Raw genomic sequence first — 19,163 nt, forward strand, 5'->3', positions numbered from 1 at the left:
GTGTTTGTTATCGCTACAAAAATATTGAATCAAGTATACAGAGAGTTTCTCATATTGTCCGAACGGATCTAATTACAATAATTACAATCGCTATTAAAACTGTTAGAATTCCAAGGATTTTACATTATCTGGAAATGATATAAGCCATACAAAGTCTCTATAACTATCAAACTCTGACTAAATTTTAATCTGAACATTTTTTGGAAATTACACCCCGAAAATGAGCCGCTGTGATTTCAAAATAGTGTTATTAGGGAGTGAACATGTTGGGAAAACGAGTTTGGTGATTAGATTCGTCAATTGTAGCTTCAATGCTGGGACTCCATATCAAAATGTGAGTATGTTTATGTTTGTAGATAACAAAGGTTTTTTCTAGACAATGATTCAGCTTATACTTTAAGCGAGGTTAAACTGAGGTGATTCAGTATTCAATCCAATGTTTGGATTAAATATAGACAACAGTATAGTCAAGACTTTATTGTAGCTATGTAGGTGTTTTAAATATTTGCTATTCTATGAATTTGGAATGATTTACTACACCAACTGGTCTGGCCTAATGGGTAATGACCCTGCCTGCTAAGCTGCGGTCCTGGGTTCGAATATCGATTTTTGTTTTAGTTTGAATAGGTAGACGTTTGACCACGATCACACCTGATGGTAAGTGATGATCAGTGATCGGTTTTTTGGATTCACCCTCGCGGGATATCAAGTAGAAAAGTTAATATTGATACGACGAAATTATCTCTAAGGCCTATTACGTTATGTACTATTTTTAGTTTAAGTTTATAATGTTAATGTTGTTGCTTTATATTTTTGGTTGAGCAATAAAACCATTTGGCATTGTGGACATTGTACATATTTTTTTGCCTTTTCTAACAACATTAAGCCTGGATTCCTGGGGCATATCCATACTAACATAATGATTGAGGTCGTTCACCCCATGTTGAATCCAAAAAACCGATCACTGGTGATGATGCCGTCTATGGTGGAGCATGCTTGCCTATGATATACCTAAAGCATTTATTTGTGTGCTGAGCACAGATATTTGTTCCTGAGTTATGGATGTTTTCTATGTAGCTCAGTTAATCTATGTAAAAAGTGTCCTATAATAATTATTAAAATTTATTTATTTACTAGACACACAGTTTTCACTAGACTATATTATAAATATTGGAAGCTATAACATGTCAGAAACTTACTTCCATGTTTCATCATATGCAATCAATTATATTTTTTCGTTAGTCTATATATATAAAAATGAAATGCGTTTGTTAGTTACCTATAAACTCGAGAACGGCTGGACCGATTTACGTAATTTTGGTATTGAAATGTTTGTATTAGACCGCAGAAGGTTTAGGCAGTGTAAAAACACGTAAATATTGTGATGATAATAAGAAAACAGTGATTCTTTTTTCCCATACAAATTGTTCCTACCTGACAACTTGACAATGACGTGACATTAATGACAGGTGCGTTCCAAACGCATTGTGATTTTATTAATTTATCTTGGCAAAATAATGTGAAAATTAGTAATTATTCCGTTCAAGAAATAAGGAATGGCAAAATAATGTGAAAATTAGTAATTATTCCGTTAAAGAAATAAGAAATAATACTAAATCGGAACGCACACGTCTGTTACAGCTATTTTAAGTAGTCTATGCTTTATTGGTCTATAGTCTATGCTTGATTGGTCTATAGTCTGTGCTGTTTAGTATTTTAATTGTAAACTGTAAGAAATAATACTAAATCGGAAGGAACGCACACGTCTGGCAAATTTCACTTGATTTTGTGTGAAAATTGTTTTGTGGCTATGCCAAAGAAAAAACCAGATTTAGGTCGTCGAAGTAACACAAATGTTCAAAGAGCAAGCCAGCGTGCTAATCGCAGCGATGACCAACGAGAGGCAGCTAATGAAAATAGCCGCATTAGTATGTCACAATTGCGTTCGATCGTAATTTTGCTGCACTATTGCCATTTGTAAACAGGTATTGGTAGGTGGTGTAAATAAATGTATTTTATAACAATTATGAGCATTTTTATTTCTTATAATTTTACTATAATATCTTTCAATCAATAAACATAATATAACACTATAACACTTATTATTATACAATTCAATACAATAATAATTATGTAGGTGCCATCATTGCTTCGTGTTATTTTTTTTATTTTAAATTTGCTAGCACTTTTATTTACATAATATCTTTATATGTGAATACCCCACAGAAATTAATTTAGATAGAAGAAACAAATTCATATATTTGTATAGGGGCCGAGCGTGTCAAATTTTGTACTGAAGTTGATTCTTGCCTGTAATTTTAAATATGTCTCAGGCTCTTGATTGTTCATAATTTTTGTGTTGTTGCAATTGAATATCACGTAACGAGGCATTTTTTATGTTTTGGTTGACTTCAACTTACAAAAATTGACGCCCGAAAGCTGCAAGCTGTGAGTAAAGACGGACAACTCAGTGGATTTCACTGAGTTCATTTGACACGCTAAGTAGATACGTTTGCTTGATCTATGGTATATATGACATCTGTGGAATACCCTATAAAAAATGAATATAAGTGAAAAACAAAACTGTCCTAAGTTGGCTGATAATTGCTTAACCTACTATGTTTTTTTGTTCAACTTGGCCGCAACTAAGTGGAAATAATAATAAATGTATGGACAATTTCGTTATTTCCACTTACTTGCGGTGTTTTTGGGAAATCACAGATTTTTGAGATAACGCCTAAATAAACTGTCAGTCCGACCCGCTGTCTCCATTTGATTCGGAGCGACTGGGACTTCTCAGCAGCACTGGTGAACTCCGAGCGTCGTCGCAAATTGGTTCGGTGATTATTGGCTGCGAAACAGAATTCTTCTCCGTCTGCGGATGACTTATATTGGATTTTTGGCTCTCTTCTATTTCATCTAATTCTTCAAAACTTACTTCTAAAGCAGGAAAACCGCCGTCTTGCTCCACTTTCTGGGAATTCGCAGACATTTGTGGAAAAACTATTTTCGATTTAAGAGCCCGTCACGATGGGTAAAAATTCAGTATCTGTCAAATTACCCCATTTACACACACACTAACGCACGTCACACTCACCAACATACTTTTCGCACACTACCGCAATTTACTGGAAGAGGTCAGTGACCTAAGTGAGAGGAACTTAAGACAGGTCTATAGTTTCACTGAAGATCAATTGTAACGTTAAAATCCCATCAAAACCAAAAAAGGGAAATATGAGCCAAGTTCAATATTATATATGCCTTGGTTGTTGGCGTCAACGACAAAAGCAGTGAGATCTAAACGGGTGCCAAGTTCAATGGCAGTCCTTAAAATGTTTTATGACAATTGATGACATAAAATATCATTTCTTATAACTTTTATAACTTTTATTCGATTATTTTTGCGCTACGACGCACCGTTTAGGAGATACAGCCATCCAAAGTTACTATTTTCAGTAGACTTTATATATTTCATACCATGTTTGAGAAAAGCACTATACATACCTCGGCGGGAAATGGGGTTGCCCGCCTCAGACCTATCCGTCTATATGTCTTCGGCCGGCAACCCCCTTTGTCCCGGCCTCTGTAGTAATGTACTATTACTGTAGGTATATATTTAGTTGTATCAGTAATCCATACTAATATTATAAATGCGAAAGTAACTCTGTCTGTCTGTCTGTCTGTCTGTCTGTTACGCTTTCCCGCTTAAACCACGCAGCCGATTTTGATGAAATTTGGAACAGACAATCTTTAGACCCTGAGACAGAACATAGGCTACTTTTTGTTTCGAAAAAAAGGGACGAAGGGGTTGAAAAAGAGGTTGAAAGTTTGTATGGGATTTCTTAATTTTAAAAGATAAAACCATGAAACTTTATATTTTAGCACTTGATAAGAAATCATTAAACATATATTTAAAGTCACATACAGGTCGAACGCGATTAATTAACATTATTTTTACCTTTAAAATAAACATGGTGGGAAATAAACATTAACTAAAAGCGGGTAGATTATATTTATTTGTCTACCCCGAACATTTATATAAATTAATATCGGGTAGTTTTGTGTTGTTTACATCTCCGGTGACATTTTGCTGGGACGTCAGTCTTCCGCGACCACGGCCAGTGCAACCTGGCCGAAACGTTGGGAAAAAAGGTAAAAATAATGTTAATTAACCGCGTTCGACCTGTATGTGACTTTAAATATGTGTACAAAGCGCGAGAACTTAAAGTGTTATATCATTAAACATCTTGATAAGGGATAGGGATAGGGATAGGGATAGCGATAGGGATAGCGATAGGGATAGGGATAGCGATAGCGATAGGGATAGGGATACGGATACGGATACGGATACGGATAATATGGGTATCGTTAGAGGGATACGGATAATCGGTCGGCGGTCTCTTACAATCAATGTGCTCTAAGACGATCGTTGTTTGCTTGCTTGAAGATTACGTTTGCGATAAGTATAAGCAAAATGTAAAAAATTGTAAGAGATAATAGAAAAAAGTACTTTTTACCCACCGATCATAGTGTCGAAATACGGGCTATTACCTACGCTGTGGTCGATGTATAATATTTCTACAATCATTGCAAGCAAAAGTATTATGTGCAATCGAAATAATCGCAGATAAATATACCTACAGAGAAACCTAAGGATCCAAATGAAAATCTTAATGAATACTTTTATTACGCGGGCGAAGCCGCGGGTAAAAGCTAGTTGATTAATATAATCTGTTTCAGTCTCACAATACTCAAAATCTTGTTTATCTTAGTATTAAGACCTTATTGTAAATACCATGTTTCAGCAAATAAATTTCTGAATCTGAATCTGAATCTGAATCTTAAGTAGCTCATATTTTAGAAATACGAGATGGAGAGCTTGGTGATTCAGAGAGGACCAAAATATTATGATACTTATTTATAACTCAATTTGAACCTTGTTGCAAAGTCATAAAGGTTTTGCAGTGTAAGGGTTTTAAGAAATGTTGCCTGGACAAATTCAATTCCACAAACAGTAGTGTCAAATTTGAAACCTTCTTAATAAATGTTACCTGTTAATAAAAACAAATTTAAGCCATAGTGAACCATATTACAAAGAGCGTTAATAGAGACAGTTTGTAAAACATGTGCAAATAGAATAAAGTTTAGTGGGCCACACCCAATGAGTAGATCAAATTGGACTTAGGGGATTCTCAGGGGTTTTTGCACAACCGTTGGACTGGTTCTAATTACGTTTCTGTTGGGTAAATCTAGATTACCTATATTAGATAGATAGATAAGAACTTTATTCATTCCCACAACATACATGGTAGATAAAACAAAAGATAAAAGGCATGCATCTTAAAATCTTATACTATTAAACGAGCAATTCTTGTATATTTATTTATTTATTTATTTATTTATTTATCTATTTATTTATTTATACCGACGATCTCGGAAACCGCTCTAACGATTTCGCTGAAATTTGTTATGTGGGGGTTTTAGTGGGTGAAAAATCGATCTAACATATCCTTAGGTCCCGGAAAACGCGAATTTTCGAGATTTCACGCGTTTTTCTTCGCGCGCCATCTCGTGTGGAGTAGTTGTACTGTTGAGACAGAAGTCTTTCGGTCGATGTAAGTATTATTTACTTCAAAGACTAGATGGCGACACAGGTCAAGGCTAACACGAATAGAAAAATACACTGAGCTTTTGTGACGAAACGCGCGCCATCTCGTGTGGAGTAGTTGTGTTGTTAAGACTGAGAGTTCTTTCGATTGATCGATGTAGGTACTATTTATTTTCGAACTAGATGGCGACACAGGTCAAGGATACGAAACAGAACCGAGCGAAGCTCGGTCGCCCAGATATTAGAAATTAAAAGCTAATTACTTAGTTACATTTTTAAAAGAATACAAATTTTCAAAACCATGTGTCGTGGCAGAGAACAGGCGCTGGCTCAGCATTATGATGCGGCAAGCCACATCGCTGATATTCTGCCAGGACCTTACAAAGAAAAAGAAGACTTCAACACTTAAGCCTTAATTCCTGAACTTCAATATATGCTCACTATGTGTGTATGTGTGTGTATGTGAAGTTATGTGTAGCTATGTGCCAAGATGTAGCAATATCCTTCTCTGTAGCATTTGTGTATATTTTGATATACATTCTTAATACAGATTTAAAGTAGTATGTTATTTAAATTTAAATTATGTCCTAGCCCAGATTTTGCTAGTATTTCATGATACTAATATGGTTTGGGTTGGAGGATAATATAGGCCTATAGGGTATTTTGTTGTGGGTTCCATTTCAAATAAAATTAGTGCAGTTCTAGTCAATCCATACTAATATTATAAATGGGAAAGTGTGTGTCTGTTTGTCCGTCTTTCACGCCAAAACGGAGCGACGAATTGACGTGATTTTTTAAGTGGAGATAGTTGAAGGGATGGAGAGTGACATAGGCTACTTTTTGTCTCTTTCTAACCCCCCACTTCCCTAAAATGGAGGGTGGAAGTTTGTATGGAACATTCCGCAATTGTCGAATAGAACGCGAGCGAAGCCGCAGGCAAAAGCTAGTTAGTGTATATTTCCGTATTTTAATTGGTGTAAATTTACATATAACATAACATAACATTTAATCACGCCTGTATCCCATAAAGGGGTAGGCAGAGCACATGAACTACTAAGTTTCAGTGCCACTCTTGGTAAAAAGGGGCTGAAAGAAAACCAAATTGTGACATTGCAGTGACAGGTAGGGTGTAAATTTTAGTGTTTTAATTGTTATTGTTTTGGATCACTGCTAGTATTATAAAGTGTACTTACTAGTAGAGTTTAGAATTTCACCACCCCCTTTCTTCCCGTGGGTGTCGTAGAAGGCGACTATGGGATATGGGTTAAATTGTGGCGTAGGCGAGAGGCTGGCAACCTGTCACTGCAATGTCACAGTTTCGTTTTCTTTCAACCCCTTATTTGCCAAGAGTGGCACTGAAGCTTTAGTAGTTTCATGTGTTCTGCCTACCCCTTTATATGATACAGGTGTGATTGTATGTATGTGTATTGTTTTTTAGATCAATAATAAGCTTTATAATAATATTTTATATTTCAGACTATCGGTGCAGCGTTTTGTGCGAAAACCATGCGCTCCGATGGCAGAGACTTTAATGTTGGCATCTGGGACACAGCCGGCAGTGAAAGGTTACTTACTTTTATATCAAAAATGTTAGAAATATCTGGCCCGTTTCTCGAAAGGTACAAGTCTTGTATTACAAGTGTGTTTCCATGACAACCCATACGATTTGACAGTTCGCGCACTTGTAATACAAGGCTTGTACCTTTCGAGAAACGGGCCCGTATCCGTTGGATCGATGACATCCGGAAAATGGCGGGTCACAACTGGATGAGACTAGCTCAGGACCGGGAGAAGTGGTGTACTAGAGAGGCCTATGCTCAGCAGAGGCGATAAAGGGCCGTTATGACGATGATGATGATAATGATATCAAAAAATATTTTAGTAAACCCCTGTTAATTTTTAAATACCTATCCAACAATAGCAACATGTTAGGGTTGAAATGAAAAAAATACTCCCCACTGTACTTGTAGAGGGGGTACACTAATAAAACAGTTTTTTCTACTTTTTCGGCTTGATTGATATACATCGTTCGACCGACCGGTCTGGCGCAGTCGGTAGTGACCCTGCCTGCTGCGCCGCGGTCCTGGGTTCGAATCCCGGTAAGGGCATTTATTTGTGTGATGAGCACAGATATTTGTTCCTGAGTCATGGATGTTTTCTATGTATATAAGTATTTATATATTATATATATTGTTGTCTGACTACCTACAACACAAGCCTTCTTGAGCTTACCGTGGGCCTTAGTCAATCTGTGTAAGAATGTCCTATAATAATAATAAAAATCCTTGGTAACAAATTTTAGCTTTCTAGTGCTAACTGTCACTGAGTACCTAAACTGTCATGGTATAAAAAAAAGATTATCCACGGATGGACGGACAAACAGACAGACATGGCCCTTATAGTTGGGTTCCTAGTTGACAACGGAACTTTAAAAACCTCGTACGATACACGTGCGAACAGGAAATTCGTAACTCGTGTCGATATCCACTTAAAAAATCACGTCAATATGTCGCTCCATTTTTCCGTGAAAGACGGACAGACAAACAGACACACACACGCTTTCCCATTTATAATATTAGTATGGATAATTGTGCTTTAATATTTAAAACTAGCTTTTTCCCGCGGCCTCGCCCGCGTAATAATCTTATTTTCCCATACAAACTTTGGCACCCCATTTCACCCCCTTAGGAGTTGTATTTTGAAAAATCCTTTCTTAGTGCTCCTCTCTACCTTATAAGGAACCTACGTGCCAAATTTGGAATCTATAGGACCAGCGGTTTCGGCTGTGCGTTGATATGTCAGTCAGTCAAGAGTGAATAGGCTATTACTGAACCAGTGAGCTACAACCTCGGCCTTGTCGTCACTTTCCATCAGGTGCGACTAAGGTCAATCACTGGCCAGTTTATAAAAAAAAAGTCAGTTTCTTCTTTTATATATTTAGAAGATTGCAAACGGGACTTAATCGCGTATTACTATCTTTTTTTTTTTTTACTTTATTAGGTACACCAAACAGATTTCGTACAAAATCTTGATAACAATTAAATTTTATGCTAAGTGGCTTAAAACTAGCACGAGATCCAAAACAAGTGTACTCAGCATGTTCTACAATTCAGCGGAAACAATACATATTTTAGCACTATCTAGTAAGTAAAACTACAATTAGCAAACATCAGAAAACTATTGGGTAACAATTTAGCTAATACCAAATAAGGGAGTAATTGACTTAAGCTAAGGGTATACGCATTTAAACTATACGAGTGAGACAAACTTAAACATATTTAAACGGTAGAAGGAAAATTTAGCAGTCAGTGACAGTTAAACAGCAGTCGGCTCCGAGAACACGGAGACAATGCCGTCCTTAAAACGTCGGAGGTTAGTGTTTAAAACATAGTAATAAGCGATTAAGTCCCGTTTGCAATTTTAAATATTTTAACTATAATACTCCCGTGAGACTCAAACATATTTAAATAGTTATTTGTTTTACAAGGGGGCAAAGTAGTTGTTTAACCGCATGTGCCAATATTGATACCCGAGCAAGCGAAAGATTCCAATATTGAACCGCGAGCGTAGCGAGTGGTTCAAAAAGTGGAATCTTGAGCGTTGCGAGGGTTTCAAGGCACGAAGATTAAACAAACTTTGCCGCCGAGTGAAACACAAAATTTTTCACCACACCAACACGAACAAAATACTAACTATAAAACATCAAATTAAATCAAATCCATCAATTTATTCAATATTTATGATTCGACATCATCATTTATAGGTAAATTCTACCAGCCAGCTTAAGACATCAAGTTAAAATTTGTATGAAATTACTTTGCACTCTTGTGGATAAAATGCAATTTTGCTATCTGTTTTCGAATAGCAAAGTAAGCCTGAAACAGTTGGTGTGGTGAAAAATATTTTAATTACTCACGTATTAAGTCGATATAGCGTTCGACATGTTTCGATCCATTTTCGATCTTTCTCGAGAGTAGCGACCCCGCATTTACATGTCGAGAGCGCGACGCACGCGCATTCGACTTAATACGTGAGTAACCCGCTTAAAATATTTTTAAATACATACATACATACATACATACATACAATCACGCCTGTATCCATGGAAATCGAAATTGTGCAGTGACAGGTTGCCAGCCTATCCCATACGCCACAATTTAACCCATGGAGAAAACAAAATGCGCTTTTTGAATTTAAATTGAGTTTTATTAACTTTTTAAATAATTAAAGTTACAAAAAGTGGTCGCGTACATGTCGTCGGGTTGGATCGCGGGAGAAGAGAGAGAGTTGCCAGATTCAAATATAAGGCAACTGCAAATTATGTTGCTACAGCTAAAAATACTTAAGCTAAGCTTACACGCTATATGTTTTGTATTAAACAACCCATATCCCACAGTCGACTTCTACGACACCCACGGAAAGAAAGGGGGTGGTGAAATTCTTAACCCGTCACCACACGGGGGGGGGGGGGGGATTTTTAAATAAATTTTAAATATGTGTAAAAATCATGAAAGTGCGCCTGTTTGGTGACGGGTTAAGAATTTCACCACCCCCTTTCTTCCCGTGGCTGTCGTAGAAGGCGACTGTGGGATATGGGTTAAATTGTGGCGTAGGCGAGAGGCTGGCAACCTGTCACTGCAATGTCACAGTTTCATTTTCTTTCAACCCCTTACTTGCCAAGAGTGGCACTGAAGCTTTAGTAGTTTCATGTACTCTGCCTACCCCTTTATGGGATACAGGCGTGATTGTATGTTGTATGTATGTATCATGAAAGTTGAAATTATGTGCTTTAATACTTGTAGATACGAAGCGATGACGCGTATGTACTACAGAGGAGCACACGCGGCAGTCATCTGCTACGACCCGTCGTGCCATCAATCCTGGAGCAGGTTACGACATTGGCTGACTGAGCTTAGGACCGTTGAAGAGGTGAGAGGTTTTATATATTTTTTTGGTTGTATATCTAATTTATTTATTAATAACCATTAAAACATATAAAAACAATTAAATTAAAATCTTACAAATAAAATAAAACTAAATTATAACTAAATCACTACTTAAAAATGAGCTTAAAATAATACTAAAGAAATATTAATTAGAAAATAATAACAAAAATAAAAGAACCCAATTATAAAAAGAAAACACCATCTAACAAATCCGCCTGCGGCATGGTGCCCATTATGCTGGCGGCATTTCCTCGCTGTATCGCCAGTGCGATACGTTGCGAGAAATACGCGCCAGCTCTAGGGTCTCCAGTAGAGTCGATAAGCCGAGCCGACAGAGCTCCCACAAAGGCTTTCATGTCGGCCGACCAAGGACCCAGTGTCTCCATAGCAAGCGCCGCAAACTCGTAGTCCTTAAGCAAGGACGAGTATTTGCGGCGCTTGAGAATCTGGGCCTGGTCAGCCGCACCACCGGCCTGAGTGCGGGTCGCCTGGATATGGGACTGCGCGAAGGTATCTACGCAAGTAGCGTCCCATACCAGGGCTCTGCCTAGTTCCCACGGCACGAACGTGGTTTTATATTCACTCTGTATAGTGAATCTGTATAGTGAAATAGAAGGAGGTAGGGCATAGCGAATGATATTCCGCTTTGTGTGGTAGGGCACAGCATAGCGGATATCATCTCGCTCGAATCTAGAGCAGAGCCCAACTGGGGTAGTACCTCCGCCTTACAGAAGACCGCAGCCAAATAGCACTAGACCCTACTGATAGTGTTGTGTTCCTGTAGGTGAGTAAGGCTGCCAGAGCTCAACGAGGGTGCGGTGAGCTGATGATGGGAGGACTTACGGAACTAACTTGTTCAGTCTATTGTCTTTTGAGTCGTCGGCAACCCGAACCCTCCTTAGAACTTGTACACTCCTTTTTGCTGTGTACTTAACACAGCAAAAGGGAATGTACAAGTTTCTAATGGGGTGTCAACGCGCATGTGACACTGTTTGAGTTGCAGGCGTCCATAGGTTACGGTGACCGCTTTACATCAGGCGGGCCGTATGCTTGTTTGCCACCGACGTAGTATAAAAAAAAAATCAATTTGTAGAACCTTTTCACAGTAAACGTCAAAATGACATCTAAGGCAAAAGTTGGTATAATATCCTAAAACCACAAAGGTCTGACCGAGATTCTCGGTCGCGTTTGCGTTTTCACATTATCCGATCCGATATTGGATGTAGGGTCGATATCCCATACTACACGCCCCATCTTGGATTTTTTTCCATTGAAATCCTTCCGACATCCGATATCGGATCGGATAATGTGAAAACGGACAGTTGTATGAAGGAAGTCTCGGTCGGACCTTACCACAAAGAAATAACAAAAATAACCACAAAAAATGTTTCAAAAATAGAAATAGTTATCTAAAACTTATCTGTTTTAAGCGACACCAGAGACCTTTAAACGGTTTTCGTCGATAGAGAAAGAAAAACATGTTTTGGTTCGATCTTTACAGTTTTCATAAACTAGAACGTTCCTTTGCTAATCCGCGAATTGATAACGTGCAAGTCAATCAGTGTTAACCTGTTGTACTTACTTGCGTATTTTTACATGCAATTAATTTTCCCACCCTCTCACCGCAAAAATAAAAATAAATACGCAAATAATTACAACAACCCACCACCAAAAATACAAAACTCGACACGTGTTTCGCCTCTCTACGAGGCGTCCTCAGGAGCTGTAGTTGACGGTCCGAAGTTCCGCAACTGACCTACACAGTTTACAGTTTTTATTCCAATACTAGCTTATGCCTGTGTGTTGAGTTGTTGACGGGTTAAGAATTTCACCACCCCCTTTCTTCCCGTGGGTGTCGTAGAAGGCGACTATGGGATATGGGTTAAATTGTGGCGTAGGCGAGAGGCTGGCAACCTGTCACTGCAATGTCACAGTTTCGTTTTCTTTCAACCCCTTATTTTGCCAAGAGTGGCACTGAAGCTTTAGTAGTTTCATGTGCTCTGCCTACCCCTTTACGGGATACAGGCGTGATTGTAGGTATAGCCTGACAAGATTTTATTTCACCCTGAAAGAGTGTCGCTACAAACCGCTTTCATATGGCAATAATTAATTTAATTTATTTATTCAATTCAGACATCAAATGGTCCAAGAAATGTGTTAGTTAAGTCGCTTATTATCTATGTTAGTAACAAAATTAAACAAGTAATATTTAATAATTAATAATTAAAAGTGACTTCGTCCTCTGACTCATTGCCCATAACAGCGGACAATCTAGCTTATTTGCTATCATGTTTAGAATGCTGTTGCTACTGCCGCGCACTCTGTCAAGCAGTGAGGCAGTTTTCTTGCGCCACACAGCATCGAAGCCATCTGTGCGCGCCTCTGCAAACATGGTCGACGCGCTGCAGAAACGCGGCAGTCTCAACAACATCCTAAACGCATTATTGTATTGGATGCGCAGGGCATTGTAAGCCCGCTGAGTATATCTAACCCACAGACTTGACGTGTACAGTGATGTACAGTAAGCCTTGAAGAGAGTAATTTTGACCTCATCTGTACACCGAGCAAATCTGCGGGCCAGCATGTTCGCTCTGACTGACAACGCCCTGCGCTCCTCTCCATGTCTACGTCATCCTTTAGGTCGTCGGTTAGCAAATGTCCCAGATATTTAAACTGTGTCACTCTTTCGAGTGGAACACCTTTGAGGGCTATAGGTGGAATAAAGAAAGGGCATTTACTTCCCGCCTTAAATACCATAATTTTGGTTTTACTTACATTGTAAGCCAAACCATGTGCCGTCGCGTACACCTCACATACATCAATTAGCTGACGCAATGCGCTAACTGAGGGGGCCAGCAGTACCATATCATCTGCGTAACTGAGGTTATTGACGCAGACACCGTCAACGTAACACCCTGTATGAGTACTACTGAGCCCCTCAATCAGTGCATTCATATATAAACTAAAGAGCAACGGCGAGCTCAAACCCCCCTGCCTCACTCCGCAGTTCAGACCACATGGGTCCGAGAGCTCTCCTGCCCACCTTACTCGATTTTCCTGGTGTAGATACCAGTATTTAAAAATTGATATTAACTCCGGTGGTAACCCTACATCTTTCAGTTTACGCCAAAGTATATCATATGAAATCGTGTCGAAAGCTTTCGAGAGGTCCATAAAACAGGCATAAATTGGCGTATCCCGGTCTGTATAATACCGGACAGTGTGCTTTAAACTAAGAATGGCAGCTTCCGTAGATAGCCCAGGTACAAAACCAAACTGAGCATCATGGGGTTTCACATACTTTTTTAAATGCAAGTTAAGCACACTGTCTAGTATTTTTGCTATTATCGTGGCCAAGGAGATTGGTCTGTAATTAGACTTATCGGATATATCTCCCGTCTTGCTCTTGATAATTGGTACCACCAGAGTTTTAATCATGTCGGGAGGCAGGTAAGAATGACCGATACAAAAGTTGTACAACATGGCAAGTACGCGTGGTAAATGACAACCGGCATTACGCAGGTGCTCGATAGAGAGGCCATCATGGCCTGGTGACTTTCCCTTTGACATTTTTCGACATAATGTTCGGACGTCATGTATAATGGGGACAGCGTGTACTGGTTTCGCGTAAATATTTGTAGAAAATGAAAACAGGGTTTTAGAGAATCAAAGTTTAATAAGCATGGTTTAAATACTCGCTACTTGTTTCCGTACAGTCTAAAATCCATGAATCTTGTGCCTTTATCCAAGTCGTCGATGTTTATTTTGTTTTTGCGTGGGACCTTGTTTTATACTGGTGTCAATGATGTAACGGCTTCCTTATTTCTATAAATCATTTTCACGGCTGAGCTACAGACACCTTAAATAAGAACAAAAAATATATTAAGCTAAATCGAAATTAAATAATCAGTACAGGAGAGCTGCACTATACATTGTCAGTACCGGACATGTCAACAACCGATTTCGGAACATTGTTATCGAAATACTGTGAAATCCTTCATCCTTTTTTGTTGTTAGTAATTTATCTCGTTAAGTATAATTATTTTCACTTTTTTAATTTGGGCATATTTGCGATGAAACCGTTAGAAAATCAAAAATATTTACTTCTCGTTTACATCACTGACATTCAATGACTTTCGACGACGGGTGTCAAATATTAATCCTTGCCAGTAAAAGAAATTAGTTCAGCTGAAAATCCGCAACGTGGCGAGGGTCAAATAAAAACTTGTCAGGCTATATGTATGTATGTATGTACTAGCTTTTGCTCGCAGCTTTGCTCGCGTTAATTTCGAAAATTACAGCATGCTTCATACAAATATCCCCCCCCCCCCCATTTTAGGGAAGTGGAAGGTTAGAAGGACATAAAAAAGTAGCCTGATGTCACTATCCATCCCTTCAACTATCTCCACATAAAAACACTTCAATTCGTCGTTTGCCGTGATAAATGGACGATCAAACAGACACATACATACATACATACATACAATCACGCCTGTATCCCATGAAGGGGTAGGCAGAGCACCTGAAACTACTCGTTTCAGGGCCACTCTTGGCAAATAAGGGGTTGACAGAAAACGAAACTATGACAATGCAGTGACAGGTTGCCAGCCTCTCGCCTACGCCACAATTTAACCCATATCCCACAGTCGACTTCTACGACACCCACGGGAAGAAAGGGGGTGGTGAAATTCTTAACCCGTCACCACACGGACGGAAACAGACACACTTTCCCATTTATAGTATTAGTCAAAGAGGATCGAGTAGGTATTATAGAGAATTACTGTCAAAATAAAATGTGTAATCACAGTGCATCTATAGACTGCCATCTCTCGACACAGGCTTAAAACTTTTGAACCTCCGTTTTGACAATTTGGCCCATATTCTTAGCTTGATATGACGACCGGTCTGGCGCAGTCGGTACGGTAGTGACCCTGCCTGCTACGCCGCGGTCCCGGGTTCGAATCCCGGTAAGGGCATTTATTTGTGTGATGAGCACAGATATTTGTTCCCGAGTCATGGATGTTTTCTATGTATATAAGTATTTATATATTATATATATCGTTGTCTGAGTACCCACAACACAAGCCTTCTTGAGCTTACCGTGGGCCTCAGTCAATCTGTGTAAGAATGTCCTAAAATATTTATTTATTTTATTTATTTATATGTGTTAAAATGTCAAATATTAATATTAGCGCCATCTAGCCGAGCGTACCCCAAAGGTGTAACGCCATCTAGCTCACCGTACAGTGAGCTGCAATATTGCATGGAGAAATTATGAATGAATTCATTGATAAATTCGCCATGCACTTTTGCATCTGATAGTACCTTTTTCTGTATGGTTTTGAGGTATGTTTTTTTTTAGACTTTATCGGTCTATAGGGAGTTACATATAAGTCTTTGGTAGTACATGTATTTATTAAATGAAAATTAAATTTTTCCGCTTACAGGATTGCAAAGTGTACCTCTGCGGTACCAAGAAGGACCTTCTGGATTCCGGGCTTGCGCAACGCGAGGTACCGTTGGAAACGGTAGCCACCTACAGTCAGGGGCTTAAGGGTCACTTCCTGACTTCTAGTAAAACTGGCGAGAATGTCGGTAAGTTCTGTGACTTACAATACGCCATATTATACCCACAGCACAGTACAATAAAGAGGTTGTAGGGGGTAGGGCATAGCGAATGATACTCCGCTTTGTGTGGTAGGGCACAGCACAGCGGATATCGTCTCGCTCGAATCTAGAGCAGAGCCCAACTGGGGTAGTACCTCCGCCTTACAGAAGACCGCAGCCAAATAGCACTAGACCCTACTCATAGTGTTGTGTTCCTGTCGGTGAGTAAGGCTGCCAGAGCGGGAGGCCCGCCTGATGTAAAGCGGTCACCGTAACCTATGGACGCCTGTAACTCAAAGAGTGTCACATGCGCGTTGCCACCCAATTAGAAACTTGTACATTCCCTATTGCTGTGTTAAATACACAGTAAAAAGGAGTGCTCAAGTTCAAAGGAAGGTTTGGGTTGCCGACGACTCAAAGGACAATAGACGGAACAAGTTAGTTCCGTAAGTCCTCCCGTCATCAGCATACCGCACCCTCGTTGAGCTCTGGCAGCCTTACTCACCGGCAGGAACACAACACTATGAGCAGGGTCTAGTGCTATTTGGCTGCGGTCTTCTGTAAGGCGGAGGTACTACCCCAGTTGGGCTCTGCTCTAGATTCGAGCGAGACGATATCCGCTGTGCTGTGCCCTACCACACAAAGCGGAGTATCATTCGCTATGCCCTACCTCCTACAAAACTGACTGCTTCACAATGGCATCAAAGATGTTAAAAAGGCTTTAGTAACAATAAGATTTTAAATAATTTGTTTCAGAGGAACTCTTCCAAAAAATAGTAGACGACTGTGCGTCCGACAAACGAGTGATGAAAAACGTAGAGGACCTTCGCGTGCAAATACTGAAGGACGAGGCCGCCTACCGTGCGAAAGACAAGCAGTATTGCTTATGTTGAGAAATGTTATTATATCCTGATGCCCTTTAAAGGCTCAGCCACGACATTGGTCTAAGCGCGATAGCGGTGAGCGGCGGCCATACATAAGAGTGAGACACAGCGATGGGACTTTTCATTCGCACGTATGGCTGCCGCTCACCGCTGTCGCGCTTAGACCAATGTCGTGGCTGGGCCGTAAAAGCATAGAGGAATGAGTAAGGGACCACTAGTGATGTGCAAGTTACGGAAACTTTAAAGAAAAAAAAATCTTGAAAAATTCACGAAAAATAAAGAGAATTTAAATTTATGAAATGGAAAGTTTCCATCCATACAATTGTCCATACAAAAAAAAGTAAGTAAGTTTCTAATGGGCTGGCAACGCGCATGTGACACTGTTTGAGTTGCAGGCGTCCATAGGTTACGGTGACCGCTTTACACCAGGCGGGCCGTATGCTTGTTTGCCACCGACGTAGTATTAAAAAAAGTATAGAAAGTTTCCGAAGTTTTCCTATGTGAAAATTTTGGATTGGATTTTTGAAACTTTCCTTCGGTACATTAGTAGCTACCACTACTCGATACTAGGTGGCAACTGTGTCTCGTCTGCCAAAAATTTAATTATAACAGTTTACAACTTATATTACAAGGAATTGAAAACAGAATACTGATTAATAAAACAGTGAGCATTAGACTCTTCGTTCGTCGCGACATCTATTGACAAGTTGCAGTTCTGATAATTTACGCTAGTTGACGCGTGATTGTCGCTAGATGTCACTTAACTATGCCTATACAAATAACCCGCATTTACTGATGTACGGAGTTACAAGTCTTAGACCCTTATTCTTATTCCTTTATGGTTAAAAGAGAAAACGTCAAATGAAATTTTAAAGTTGCTTGCCGTTCCAAAGACAAGTAATATTGCTTATGTTGAAAACTAAGTGCGTTTTCACATTATCCGATCCGATATCGGATGTCGGACCGATATCCCATACATTACAGGCGCCATCTTGGAATTTTTATATTGAAATCCTTCCGACATCCGATATCGGATCGGATAATGTGAAAACGGTCTAAGGGTCCCCCCACATCTAGCGTCTCGCGAGCGTCGCGTCGGGCCAACTGTATGGGCAAAGCCTGACGCCGCGTCGACGTCTTTTTCCATACAGTCGGCCCGACGCGACGCTGGCGAGACGCTAGATGTGGGGGGACCCTATTAAACCCCGACAATCAAAAGACTATTATATCTTCCAACTAAATCCTTTATAACAATTATAACTAAAGCCTGATCAGAAATACAGCGTGTGTATTCCATACGGGCGAATATCTTATTAACAATTAGTATCGGACCTAAGGAGCCTAACTACATGGTTTTTTTAGGGTTCCGTAGTCAACTAGGAACCCTTATAGTTTCGCCATGTCTGTCTGTCCGTCCGTCCGTCCGTCCGTCCGTCCGTCCGTCCGTCCGTCCGCGGATAATCTCAGTAACCGTAAGCACTAGAAAGCTGAAATTTGGTACCAATATGTATATCAATCACGCCAACAAAGTGCAAAAATAAAAAATGGAAAAAAATGTTTTATTAGGGTACCCCCCCTACATGTAAAGTAGGGGCTGATATTTTTTTTCATTCCAACCCCAACGTGTGATATATTGTTAGATAGGTATTTAAAAATGAATAAGGGTTTACTAAGATTTTTTGATAATATTAATACTTTCGGAAATAATCGCTCCTAAAGGAAAAAAAAGTGCGTCCCCCCCCCTCTAACTTTTGAACCATATGTTTAAAAAATATGAAAAAAATCACAAAAGTAGAACTTTATAAAAACTTTCTAGGAAAATTGTTTTGAACTTGATAGGTTCAGTAGTTTTTGAGAAAAATACGGATAACTACGGAACCCTACACTGAGCGTGGCCCGACACGCTCTTGGCCGGTTTTTGGAATAGATGAGATTTTTTTTCATACACAATAATTCAGCACGCAATGTATTAAGTCCACATCAATTAGCGTACCTACCTAAACGTCATTACGACATGACGTTTATGTCATCTCAAATTAAGTTGGACGGCGTACATTGCTGCTTGGCCAGATTAAAAAAAATATTACTATTAATTAGTAGCACTTTTTAACAAAATGA

The 19,163-nt window shown here is 39.3% G+C and overlaps 1 protein-coding gene across 1 annotated transcript; it reads left to right on the forward strand.

Moving 5' to 3' along the window:
- The first annotated feature begins 8 nt into the window (after positions 1-8).
- LOC125239354 (ras-related protein Rab-24-like) lies at positions 9-17,291 on the forward strand. The gene is made up of 5 exons (XM_048146910.1): positions 9-334; positions 7,085-7,173; positions 10,411-10,537; positions 16,002-16,149; positions 16,918-17,291. The coding sequence occupies exons 1-5, from the start codon at positions 221-223 to the stop codon at positions 17,052-17,054; spliced, it is 615 nt and encodes a 204-aa protein (XP_048002867.1). The 5' UTR covers positions 9-220; the 3' UTR covers positions 17,055-17,291.
- Positions 17,292-19,163: the final 1,872 nt, after the last annotated feature.

This window comes from Leguminivora glycinivorella, chromosome 25 (assembly GCF_023078275.1).
Source record: "Leguminivora glycinivorella isolate SPB_JAAS2020 chromosome 25, LegGlyc_1.1, whole genome shotgun sequence".
Lineage (NCBI taxonomy): Eukaryota > Metazoa > Arthropoda > Insecta > Lepidoptera > Tortricidae > Leguminivora > Leguminivora glycinivorella.

What these genes read in the sequence shown, in the direction of transcription:
- LOC125239354 (XM_048146910.1), top strand. Translation starts at nt 221, where the DNA reads ATGAGCCGCTGTGATTTCAAAATAGTGTTATTAGGGAGTGAACATGTT. An exon ending in GACACAGCCGGCAGTGAAAG is followed by an intron (nt 7,174 to 10,410) that starts GTTACTTACTTT and finishes TAATACTTGTAG; the next exon opens with ATACGAAGCGATGACGCGTA. An exon ending in AGCTTAGGACCGTTGAAGAG is followed by an intron (nt 10,538 to 16,001) that starts GTGAGAGGTTTT and finishes TTCCGCTTACAG; the next exon opens with GATTGCAAAGTGTACCTCTG.